General features: G+C 31.8%; 1 protein-coding gene across 1 annotated transcript; it reads right to left on the reverse strand.

Moving 5' to 3' along the window:
- Positions 1-3,270: 3,270 nt before the first annotated feature.
- On the reverse strand, positions 3,271-6,312 carry LOC149554994 (alpha-humulene synthase-like). The gene is made up of 9 exons (XM_089829025.1): positions 6,103-6,312; positions 5,774-5,958; positions 5,568-5,680; positions 5,222-5,472; positions 5,045-5,133; positions 4,860-4,952; positions 4,363-4,720; positions 3,891-4,142; positions 3,271-3,800 (listed from the first exon to the last, which is right to left on the reverse strand). The coding sequence occupies exons 1-9, from the start codon at positions 6,205-6,207 to the stop codon at positions 3,504-3,506; spliced, it is 1,743 nt and encodes a 580-aa protein (XP_089685151.1). The 5' UTR covers positions 6,208-6,312; the 3' UTR covers positions 3,271-3,503.
- Positions 6,313-13,993: the final 7,681 nt, after the last annotated feature.

Genomic DNA, 13,993 nt, shown 5'->3' on the forward strand with positions numbered 1-13,993 from the left:
TTATAGTCTTCTCTACCTACTCGACTTATATTTCAGTGTAGGTTTTTTAGATTGTGAGTTAATTTTTTATATAGCTTTTCAAATGTCCATATTCTTTAGTGGAGGCTCTTTAGATCATTAGATACTTTTTTTTAAGCTTTTCATCTTCTACATGCATCAATGGTGTTATTCATGACCATCCTTTCTATTCCTATCTTCTAGGACATCCACTAGTTTGGAGGCTTGTGCAGTCATTTACTAATTCTTTCAACATTTTTTCCATCTCTTCTTGAGATATGGTTTTTCCCATGTATTTTTCTCTATTTCTTCGCTTTACAAATATTTGGTTGTGCTTGGGTACCTCATCAAGACTTTGTTATCAAGACCCAAATATACTTTCACTAGTAGTTTCTAGGATTTTAGCTACTCCTTGAGTTTATCTTAAGGTGGCATGTTAGAGTAATAGGATATTTCTTCTTAACTCTATTTACTTAAGTTAAAGTGTAGGATTGTAATAATTAATTTTTTTTATTAATTATTATTATGCAATCTGCGTTTTACCTTTTAGGGTTTTGATCTCCTTTATAAGGATTGATCTATTTGTAATTATTTACTCATTTTTTAGTTATTAGCAATTTATCTTTTTGCTCATCAATGATGTCTCCTCTATGGATTTACAAACTCCATCCTCCATAGCTTTCTCTTCTCTCTTTGTGTGATAGGTGTGGAGCTACTAGATTGATCTTTCATCAATTTCAACATCCTTGTTCTAGGGTAGCTTCATTAAAAATAAATTTGAGGCACATGTTGGAATTATATGGCATATTTTTCATAATTGAGCCAACTCAACCTTGAACAATTTCCTTCTTAATCAGTTTGAGTTGATTGTGTATTTCATAGTAATCAAAAATGTCATCCACAATGATGACAACAAATGATAATTTTAATAAAGAAATTCTAATGCTGGAAAATTTGGATTCATCTAGACTACAATAGCACTCTAAAAGAGATATTCAATTGACTGGTCTCTCATTGCAATAAGCTTTGGAACAAAAAAACTGACAAACCATATATAAATCAAAAAATAGATAATAAATGAAGAAATGGAAAAAAAAGTTCTAACAATATAAATTACATTATTACTAAAGATTAAGATTTTTATTTGTTATTTGACTAAAATAAATATTGAGGTCACACAACAAATAGTCATTGAAGAACTTAAATGTATTTTAAATAAAAATAAAAAATAAACTAGAATTATGACTAGTCAACAATCACAAAATAAATTCCCTACATTAAATAAGAGATCAAAAAAATAGGAATATTCTATAGAGATTTGCATACAAGCTTCCTTTATTGACATTTGTGATAGATGTCTCATCTATGGAAGATATTGATGAAATCCTCACATTGATAATGATAATGAAAGTAGTAGTTTAAAAGCTTAAAATTATTTTTAAAACTATAAAAGAAGCTAGGTTTGTGAATAGTTAGAAATAACAAATCAACTTAAACTAGGGATTTTTAAAAGGCTCTCCAAGTCATTCGCATGAATCTCCCAAACAAAGGTATCCTTAAGGTTTTAAGGGCTCCCCAAACCTTGACCTTGGGTTTTATTGAGCTCCCCAAACTATCCCATTTGATAAGACTTGGTTCTTAAAATTGCATCTTCTCATTGAGATAATAATGAATAGATATTTTAGTTTTAATCATGTTTAGAAATCTTGTATTGATGTTTTTTTAACAAATGATACAAACTAAATCAACACATTAGAGATTATTAATAGGTAGTAAAATATAGAAAAAGTGCAACATGATACTAGAACATGTGGTAGCATTCTAGTGGAAATACTAAAAATGAAATGTAACTTGTTCAAATAGTATAATAAAATTAGTAATTTTTTCTAAGTTCAAGTTAAAGTGTACTAGTTTTACATATGAAATCCATGTACATGTTGATAAAATCCATATAAGTGGTCCAATATCTATCAAATGATAAGTTACACATTAACCAAAATAGACATTTAACCTACCTCATACATTTCCTTCTAGATCAAATATTATTGAATTTCATTATCAAATACATCAAGCATTTTTTCTATTTCAGCTTGACACAATAATTGAAGGACAATTTTAGTGCCTGAATGATGAAATTAAAAGAAAGGAAAATAATCTAAGTGAGCTTAGGCAATAGAGAAAATAGGGTAACTAGGTAAATGTAGGCTAGTTGGGTAAAACATATTTTTACACTAACATATATCACTATAATACTCAACTACATTTATTTAGATTGTGTTTTTAGCAACATTGTATTAGAAATCATATGTGAATTATGCATTTTATATATAAATTTAATAGGATATGCTATTCTTATTTGGGGTTTCCAATATGACTCCATCTAGAGCTTCAATAAATTTATACTTGATGAGCACTCATGTGAAATAAAATTGTTAGTGCTTCTACATAATTATCACTATTCTTTATATAGGATGGAACATCAATTTTTTACTATCCTTTTGGATGTTTATTGTGACCTTGAAAATGCTTTGATATTTTTTAAAATTCTAAATTGAGTTATAAGACATTGAAAAGGGAAGACTAATATTTATTTTAATTCATTTAAGAAAAGTTTTAAAATAGTACACATTATTTAATTTGAAATCTATCTAAAGAGAAGTGCATGAATAATTATTATCTATGGTGTGGTTATAGATAGAGTGAGAGTTATTTGTATAATATTAATTATACAATGTGGGTGTCATTCAAACAATCAATCCTTTCCCATTGGGATGTTAACAAAGAGATGTTATATTTTCAACATTACTAACAAATATTATATTAATAAAATTTTCACAAAGATAGAACTACATGAACATGTTATAGACGAGTATGAAACATGTTGTAGTATTGTGATCAGAATAACAAAAATACAATGTTATGATCAAATAGTATAACATTATTGAATTTCTAATCTATCTAAAGAGAAGTGCGCGAATAATTATTATGTATGTCATGATTGTAGATAGAGTGGGAGTTATTTGTATAATATTAATTACTCAATGAGGGTGTCATTAAAATCCTCAATCCTTTCCCATTGGGATGTTAACAAAGAGTTGTTATATTTTCAACAATACTAACAAATATTATATTAATGAAATTTTCACAAAGATACAACTACATAAACATGTTATAGATGAGTATGAAACATGTTGTAGTATTGTGATAGGAATAACAAAAATATAATGTTATGATCAAATAGTATAATCAAGTGATCAAATTATACTCAAGATATGGAGACAAAGTGCACTTGTTTTAAATATGAAGCCCACATAATATGTGTATATAGTTCATATAAAATCCCCAATATCTATTGAATGACAAGTTACTGAGAAACCCAAATATAAACCTAAATAAATTTGGATAGTAGATAAAATGCGACTACATAAACTGACTAACACTACTGGACCTGCAAAATCAAAATCAAAATCAAAGTAGGAAGTTTGCCTCAATCTAGGTTTTCATTTCTACATCACTACTGGATCAACAAAAAGTTTGAGTACTTGATTCTTGACCTCTTTGTGAGAATAAGTGATGCCATCTCCAAATATATAAAGGAATTGCAGTCCTCTATTAAAATCAAAGGATATCTTTTCCCATTCGAGTAGAGAATTATCTGGTTTTAGATATATCCATCTTAATTCTTTTAAGGATTCTTCAACAAAATTGATGATGTAATTTAGTGCCTCTACTTGTGAACATTCGGGATGGTCCCTCATATAAGAGGAAATGGCAGAGGCTATCTCTCCATGGCGCCTATCATCCTAAACACAAACAATTTAGTTATGTTAATATTGAAAGAGCGATGATTTTGTCTCTATCTCTAGTGTCTATATCAAAATAAAATAGCAGACCTCAAAATCTCGGGCATCATCAATTAGTCGTATGCAAATCCATATGAGCTCATAGAATCTAGATTTATTCAGAAACGTCTTTTCAATAGAGTCGTCGCTTAAAATGGTTCTTGTCAGTAGTAGAGGATGCATCAATATGGGTCCAATGGCTGCACTTGTTGTAGCAACAGTGAGGTACTCATTAAAGGTTGGAATATATCCACTTGATTTCCATTGTGCATGATCCATGTTAGCTTCAATATAATCTTCCCACTAGAAAGAACAAAGTGTACTGATTTATTAATATGGGTATCTTAACAGTGCCACATAAATGAACTTGATGCGGGCATTAAGCATGGCATAAATATATGAAATATCTAATTTATAATAATAATCTCATGTTGTGTAGAATTTTACATGAAAGTAATGCTACTTTGTAGCTATCATATTCAAATACATTTATATACAAAGGGGTTTGAAGAGGTATACATACTGCTTTTGTAACAAAAGGCATCATGTCACGTCCTTGTTTTTGGGTGGCTTCATTTATCAATTCTTTCATGGTTTTGAAAACAAATTCAAGGCACATCTTGAAATTCTGTGGCATATTTGTCACAATTGAGACATCCCAACCTTGAGCAATGGCCTTCTGAATAAGATTGAGTTGATCAGGTGTTGCATAGTCGTCAAAAATGTCATCCACAATGGTGGCAACAGTTGATAATTTTGATACAGCAATTCTGATGCTGGAGAATTCCGATTCATCCGCTGCACTAACCCCCCACATGTAATATTCAATTGACCGCTCTCTCATTGCAATAAGCTTTGGAACGCCGGAATCGACCCACCACCTATAAATCAAAGGATAGGATAGGTAACACATGAGGAAATGAAGGAAACGGATTTTAACAATATAAATATGAATTACATTATTACTGAAGATTGGGAGTGGTGTTGGATACTAGAATGTAGCACTTAATCAATACATACTTGGAGAGGATCTTCATCTCCATCTTGTAGGTACACTGCAATATATTGACATCCAGTTTGGCAAGCTCTAAAATCTTCTTGTCCTTCAACCTTGAAAGGAAGAGATGAGATGTGAACATAGTCAGCGTAACAATAACCAATAAGAATGGGAAACTTAAAGGAACGCCTCGACACTTGTGTAGCTGCGATCATCTAGCTCGTATATCTCTATGTAGTTTCGTGCCTCCCATCTCGGAAAAGTGCAAGAAAAATCATATGTGAGGGCGTACTCCACCTGCAATAATTAAAATGGAAGTGGATCATCACGACACCTGTAATCTGTTATCTCTAATCTGGGCAGGGAAGATAAGATTTATTAATACCTCTTTGAGAAGGCTTGCGCTGTAGGAGTCTCCAATATGAGGTGTTTGTAACAGGGTCTTAAGGCGAGAGGAGGTGAAGGCTTTAGCCTCCTCCATGACCCTCTCTCCGGGGAATCCCACGCTTGATGCTCTCAACAGGTTCACCATGCCCCGCATCACTTGTTCTGATGATCTGCTATTGTTATTCTCATCATCACCACAACTAGAGAAGAACAAGTGCCCATTTCTATCCTTGAAACTCTCCAGCACATCTGCTCAAAACTCTCCACCATGTAATATAAATATATAATTGCGGGCATGGAATATAATTTTGTCATAAAACATTTTGCGTTATTTATAAATATACCTGCAGATACATCGTAGCGGCGGAGTCTTAAGAGTCTTAGTCCTAAAGCCGTAGCATTCAAGTTACAATTCTCGCTTCCTAATCTGATGCCCACACTTGTGTCCCAATTACATCTGCAATTAATGTTTCATTTCAAATTAAAGATTAGAAAATGTATATATTACAAGTAAGCAAACTTTAGAAAATGTGATGTCATGAGATGAGACCGGAAAGCAGAGTCGAGAAAGAGTTTGATCTCAGCGCCGAAATATCGGTCAATTCCGAGGCACTGCAACGCATCAACCATCTCAAGCCGCTCCATTAACAAATCTCCATCTCCACTTTGCATTTCTCTCAACAACACCTTCACTTCTTTCACAAGTGTTTCAGCGCGTTCCTGGTATTCAGATTCCTACAAAATACCAAATACAAAATACCAAATACAAAATACAGAATACAAAATACCAAATACAAAATACATGATTATGAGCATTGCATTGCAGTGAACTAGCTAGGGAAACAAGAGTAGCAAAATACATGATTCATGATGACTTACCCCGTACAGTGTTGGCATGGATTGGATAAAATCATCATCCCATACGTTGAAAGCGTTATCTGGTATTGAAGTCGGTATTTCTCCTCCATTCATCGCCATCGCCATGTGAAAAGCAGGTCAGAAAATATTATTAGTAAACACCAACTTAAAAAGTGTTCAAGAAGGTTATTGCAGACACTCTTACGCTGCTACCTATTTATAGATGCATTACCGAAAATCTTGCGAAACTTTCGTTGCAACTTATTATTTTTTAAATATCTATGGTTGTTAATGTGGGAGAAACACGTCAAAAAAGTCTTAGATGACCTTCATATTAATATAATATAATTTCTTGTCGTCAAAACGGACAGAACAAGAGGATCTCGCGTGTGGCATCTTTCCCGTTTTCATTTGTTGGCACACAAAGTCCAATATTTCTAGAGCCACCACTTCCTATTGTATGGAAATGGCATTTATTAAATATATGTACAAGGTATGAATCTAGTTAAATATGTTTAAAATATTATTATATTATAATTAATATTATATTGTTATGATAGCATTGTTATATTAAACTTTTTGGAAAAATATCTTGTCAAAAATTTTCTATTTTATTTTGATTGTTTTTTATTAAATAAGGCGAGAAGAGGGTCCTGATCCGTGAAAGAGTAAAAGCATAGTACTTTTCTGCTTTGAGCCATTACACCCAAGCTGTAGAAAAGGTCATGACTAAAACAAACTATTAGAGATGCTTCATAGAATAAAACTTAATTAAAAAAACTAGAGTAATTACTATCAATATTAGAGTCTAAACCTTGTTGATAATCACAACATAAAACTTAGTCTTAGAGTACTAAGTATACATGTAAACCAATTTATACATAACATTATTAAGACTGTGTCCCAAATTACAAGGAGCGCATAAACTAACACAAAAGCAAAAGAAAAGCAACTAAACATAAAATAAACAGCAAATGAAACCCCAAGGCAAAAATGCTAGGCATACTTTATGTTATTCGAATCCTCAACCTGGTACCTAAGATTTTCAGTCTAGTTGTGGACATCCTCTGTGCTTTTCATTTCCACCCAAACTATTTTCCTTCTTCATTCAAGCTTTTTTTATTTTCCTTTATCCCATCACTGATCTGAAGATAGCCTTTTGCATCATCTCTTTCTAGATCCTACATATAGTTGAGATGGCCACACCCAATTCAATGTCAGTGATGGCATTATCATATTGTTGTTCAGAGATGTCACTTTTTCATTGAGGGCTTTAGTTTGATCTTCTAGGTCTTATTTTTATCTTTTCTACCTTACTTTCCTCATTATTAGCAAAAATCTATGGGGATTTTTGTTTGTTCATCAGAAGGGTTGACAACATTATTTACCTATCATCAGGCCCTAAAACAACTTCAATATGGACTCCTTGAGATTCCTACTCAATCTCCTCTGACTCTTCATCTGCTTCAGCTTTGAATTCCTCCTCTATGACATTGTTCTCTATTTTCTCAGGCGTATCTTCGACCTCCATATCATGGGTGTCCTTAGTTTTATCTTAGGTTTTCTCTCTACTTTCTTCCTTATAGTTCTTTCCTTTTCTAGACTTTGGTCTCTCTGACCTCCACCTCACCCTGTACTGCAACAAGGAGTGCACTTCGGGTGTTGCCTAGCCCCAAGACCCTGCAAGGGGCACTTCCCCCAAACCATTGTAAAAATAATCTAAGGGGAAATCACGTTGAATAACCCTCTAAGTCTTATTATGCTCCACATCACAATAGCTCATTGTTGGGACATCCTTGTCAAAGTCATCACTTGAAATGTCCATAATTAATTGAGGCAATTGATTGTTTTTCATAACCTATAAGTAAAAGATAGTCGATAAAGTAACAACGTACATTATACCTTGGAAATAGGGATTTCTTGGTCTAAGTATACTAATCAAGGAATGTAAAATACTCTTTTCACCCCCACAATAATATTTAAGGACTTAATCAAAAATAATACATCAAAAGGAATACACAAAATAAGAGTAGAACTAAGAGAAATCAAAGACTATTGGATAACAAACACATAAATATTCCCTAACATATAGAGGACATCATTGAAATATTAGAATGAAAAAAAAAAACTTTTTTTTCTAAATATTGAATAATAAATGCATACCTCTTTGTGTATGTACCTCCTCTACTTTGTGTTAAAGTGGATTAGATTTATATAATATTTATGCACTTCTTTTCTTCAAATCTAAAATTGTCAATCCAAAGGGGAAGAGAGCATTTCTCAATTTCTACACATTGTCTCATGGATTCAATCCATATATATATATAATTCATACTCAGAGCTACATAATAAGAAAACTTGATTATTCATTATATCTATCTTGGTGAAGTGGCATGATGTCACATAATTAATATTCCAAAAGAACCATTCCTAGTTAGGTATGTTTACTTAATAAACAAGTCTTATTGTTACCTCCAATTCACATGGGATGATGGAACATAAACTTGATCGAATAGTTGATTGATATTTTGCAAGGAAGTATTGCATGATAGGTGTAGTATGAATGTATGAATTCGTATACTCATTTTGATTATAGATAGTCTCAGATAATTAGAAGGATAATTGCTTGTGATATTAATGGAAAGATAAATATGTGCATGCATAGTTTCCATAATTAGTAGATCTAACTGATGCTATCATATTTCAGCACTCCCTCTTAGCTAGGTAAGATAAAAAAGTATGAACTAATTTAGATATCACCTAGCTCGTGATATCAAGGTTTATATAGAACATAAAGTCACATAAAATTCGTATATCCTTTTTATGGTATTTGCATTGGCATCATGTCACATGATGTCTACCATAACATATCATGGCACATCCATGGATATTGCAACACATTGTATCCACCATGATAATCTCATAAAGAACATATTGATACACAAGCCCTATCAAGTCAATATCATATATATCAATAAGTTCAAGAGATATTAACTATCAAGACATTTCCATGAGTATCAAGTCAACATGATATTCACCATCATAGTGAACATTATAAAGTCACCACATTACAATGTTGAATACAAGTGTACATTAATAGAATGATTGTCACCTTTAAGTAATCTATAATAAGGGGGCCATAAAGTCACATGTATGAAAAAAGATTTTACACAAAGAATTGTTATAGATTCTTTCACCACATGATGTTGTCATAATGTCACACACGTGACAATTTCCATGAACCATATCAAAGGGTGGAACAAGAGTTCTACTTGAAACTTCTATATCACAAAGAAAGATCTAATAAAGTAGATTTCAAGATATCATTGATACCAAGGCTCCCTCTCTACAAGGGCTTCATTCTTCCCAACTCTGAGATAGTCTCAAAATGCATAAACTTTACTTTGGTACGAGACTTGGTGAGAATATTAGAAGTTCATTCTATAGTGATAATTTACCTTGTCTAGAAATCATCTCCATGGTCTACTCCCTCTAAACCTCTATGATCAAAGATCCATTTGGAAAATCATAAAGGATGATGGATCATAAACTCAATTCAATATATTATTAATATTTTGCAAGGAAGTATTGCATGATCTCCAAGAGAGGTATACTCTGGATGTACAAATTTGCATGTTCGATTTAATATGATAGTTTCAAATCATCAAAACGATAATCGCGTGTGATATTAAATGCAAGATAGATGCATGCATGAATAGTCGCTATAATCAACATTTGACTAACACTGTCATATTTCAACACTTTGGAACAATAAGTGTAAACTCTTTCTATAGAAAGGCCAAGAAAGATAGTAGTTAGTATATTAAGTGAACAATTGACACTTTAACACTATAAAAAATAGACAACTACCAAAACACTAACAATTAAAAATCCAATTTGAACAATTGACTCAAAGAGAAATAGAGCGAACTCAACCTTTTGGGGCCACATTTGATATGCAGCGAACCATCAAGGATATATAAATGGTGCCACCAAGGGATTAGTACACTTCATCACACGATACCCTCTAACATTAGTTAATTTTTTATCATCTATCTCTCCACTTTATGGCACCACTAACACTATGAGAGAGAGTGCCATGAATTGTATGTAAACTCATGCTATCATAAGGGGTAAAACCCTAAATAGTTTTGATCATGTTGATCAACTCATTTATAATCACAGTCACCTTGTCCCGGGATGTTGTAGGGGAGGTGAAGCTTTTAGACTATGATATGTGGAATCAAAACTATAAATGATGAAGAGTCTCAATAAATAATGCATGTCTAAGCAATACTAGTAGAACTATATGATAATGCACTATTTGTGTAGCCATGTACACTAGACTCTCTAGAATCACTATGACCAAAGGCCATAATGATGGAATGTATATAGAAACAACACAAGAGAGATAATAAAAGAGATATGATATGCACATATCTATGTAAATTTCATTAAAATCTAATGTAATCATAACATACATTCAAAGATTGTGCAATGAATATTAAACTTCAAGTACAATCTAAATAAGCCTAATAATAATAAGTAAATCATAAATGAATATCTAAATGAATGTAAATAAAATTAAGTACAAGCATTTTAAATGAATCTAAATCAAATTTTAAATTACAATTTGATTGATAAAACTACACTACACTATATTTTAATTGTAATTTTAGGTACAAATATTTCAAATAATTTAAGTGAAAGTACTCATACTTGAAAATCTAATCATACATGTTAGGGTTCTAGTTATATTAATTAGGTTCAACATTTTTGAATGATGAGATTATGATTACACGGTTCAATAGAGAATTTATTAGGAAAATCATGGCAATGACAATTTGGTTTATGAGTTCAATATGAGTTTTTATTTGATTTATGATTATTTATTTATTTGATTTATGATTATTTATTTATTTTAGAATCATGTAACCTAGTTATTTCATTGAAGTATTAAATTGGGATTAAAGTTTTGATTTATCATCCACTTGTGAAATTTAGGGAAGGTGGGGATAGGCTATATCATCCACTCAAACAATGGTGCTTGGATAGAAAAATTAGAAAATCAATTGGAATCTAGTCAAATAATATAGAAGAACTTGAAGCTTTGATGGAAGGACTCAAAATATGTATAGAACTAGACACTCAAAGAGTAATAATTGAGGAGGACTCCCAAATAATCTTAAATTCCTTAAGAAATGGAAGGACCCCAAATTGGAAAATCAATTCAAAACTTGAATATGTAATACTTTTATTAGGAAAATTTGAAGACATTAAAATGCAGCATATATTTCATGAAGGGAACAAAGAAGTGGATAAATTAGCAAACATGGGAGCAGATAGTGAGGACATATATGATAAAGCAAATTAGCATAAACCATCAATGATAATTAAAAAGAGGAAGTAGAAGTTAAATAACTAATACAAACTATAATATCATTCAAACAATAAGCACTCGTAGAATACAAAAAACATAGGAATACAAGGCTAATCAAAGACTAGCACTGGAATTTATTTACATAATATATGTAATTAAGGAAAATAATACAAATCAATCTCAATTAAACTGAAAATAGAAGATACATTTAATGATCAAAAGTTATCTAAGGACTTTCTTAAAATAATTTGAATAATTGTTGAATTAAGGAAATTGTCCTCATGCTATCGTAATATGATTGTGATGATGTCTCAATTGAAGAAAATTACAAGAAGCTCCTATGGACTAACCTATGTACATCATAAACCTTTATTCATTATTTAATAGTTAATAATGATCTTAGTCAAGATGTATTTATCTTTGCAAATATAATGAACAATTTCATAAACAAAGCAAGCAATGTGGAGGATCCACGAGAGGTAAAGAAGGGATTATCTTCCAAAACCCCAAAAAGGACTGGGGCAAGTGTATATAAAATTAAGAAATCTATTTGATGAAAAGATGTAAACACCATAAGTATTTGGAAAGAAGAATATATCTTACATTAGGCCAGGCAAATGGGATATGCCCCACTTAATTTTGTACTTTGTATAGGACCTTGGTATCGGGCAAGATTGAAAGTTTTATTTCTCTGTTCCTTTCCTACCAGTGTCCATTTGACGGAGACTTTGTACTTTTTATTTTATTTAACAATATAATCTATAAGACTTTGACCTTTTACCAATATAAAAAAAAGTTTTTCATTAATTACAATTTAAAATATATATATCTGTAATATATTACAAGACTTTTTATTTTTTATTTTTTATTTTGATAAGATTACATCCAATATGTTTAATGTTCACAAAATCATTTATTTCTCTAACAGGTGATGACATCAACTCTCTCCCGGCTTGCCTTTGTAGAAGTCTGTGGCATAATAAAGTTGATAACAATGGAAGATAAAATAGAAGAATAACGGAGCAATTAGATAAAGGTATATTCTATAAGAAGCTTGCCGGTACAGATTTATTCCAAGCGGTTAGATTTAATCCAAGCGGTTTGGAATGAATCGACAGCGTTCAGCTCCAGTCGATTTTTTAGCGAGGTATTCAATTGGCAAAGAAAATATTTTTATAGCTGCAACCCTAGCCAAACCATCTTGACCAGCGACACTGGAATGTGGAACATAAACAGAAGATCATTCATTTTTAAATCGATAAGCTGCCATGAAATCCTTCTTCAAATATACTTCGATGTCGACCGTTCAATCAAATCATTTTATTTCTCCCCTATCAACTTTCTGAACTCACTTATCTGGTGCCTGAGCAGATTCGCAGCCGTTTCTTTTAGACCCTGTAGACATTACATAAAAATATATCGGTTAGTCCGATCCGAAACATTAAAGATATGAAATTTCCGTAATTTGTGATTAAATCTTGAAATATTTCTGAATTTTGACTGTATAATTTTGTTTTTTGAAACATTTCGGATCAATTTTCACGATTCGTCGTCCGAACAGATGATATAAATTGAGGAAAGTGAACTAAAACTTAGATACGAATTCTTATCTTCACATCTAAGAGTTGATCGACCGCCGACTCTTACCACAGTACAGCCTTCGGAATAATCCTTTGCCTGTTCCCGGAGAATTTTTCCTAAATTCTCCAAGCCCAATTCTTTCCACTGCAAATTGCAGAAAATATTCGGATTTCGATTCGATAAAATCATGGTACTCAAAAGCATTATTTTTCAAAAGAAATTAACAGGCTTTTAACTCACTTCTTGGATTAAGTCCATGTCATAATCATCTTGCATGTAGTTGAGCCTTGTCTCGAAATCTCTTCGTAAAACAAGTTGAGCTTTGTCAGAAGTTCTGTCCAGCCGTTTTGCAGCACATTAAATAAGATCATTCTGAAACAAATAAACAAAGGAAATTTATATCTATAACAGACAATATAAACGTACCTTGCTGCAGCTTCGGGGATGAAATGCTGTCCTGAAGAGGAGAAGAGATTAAAATATGAGTAAAATAAGGAAAAATAAATCCTTAGATTTCAAGAAATGTCGCACTTACCAAACCATAGCTGTCTTTCTAGCTGGTTAAGCCTGCAAGAATATAACAACACAGGCATTAACATTAACATGAGATCAATATTTTTTTTATAAATAAATATATTGGAACTTTATAATCGAAGATTTAGAGTTACTATTATTTTGTTGGAAGAATTAATTTCTATCCAACAAATATTGTCGGCAGCCCAACCCAGCACCGTCCTTAATAAATTACATAGCCCACAATGAAACCGTCCACAATAAATAGCCATTTCAGCCCACAAATATAGCCGCCTATGTTTTAATATATGTAATATTATAATAAATTATAGCATGTGTAATATGTTTGGTCTGTAGTCTAGAGAGTTCTTAGACCTCTATAAATAGAGGCATTATGTAAGGATTTTAGTATCAGATGTTTATCTGATCATGGTGGAT

Source organism: Cupressus sempervirens, chromosome 5 (genome assembly GCF_028749045.1).
Source record: "Cupressus sempervirens isolate cs-2001-9-10 chromosome 5, ASM2874904v1, whole genome shotgun sequence".
NCBI lineage: Eukaryota > Viridiplantae > Streptophyta > Pinopsida > Cupressales > Cupressaceae > Cupressus > Cupressus sempervirens.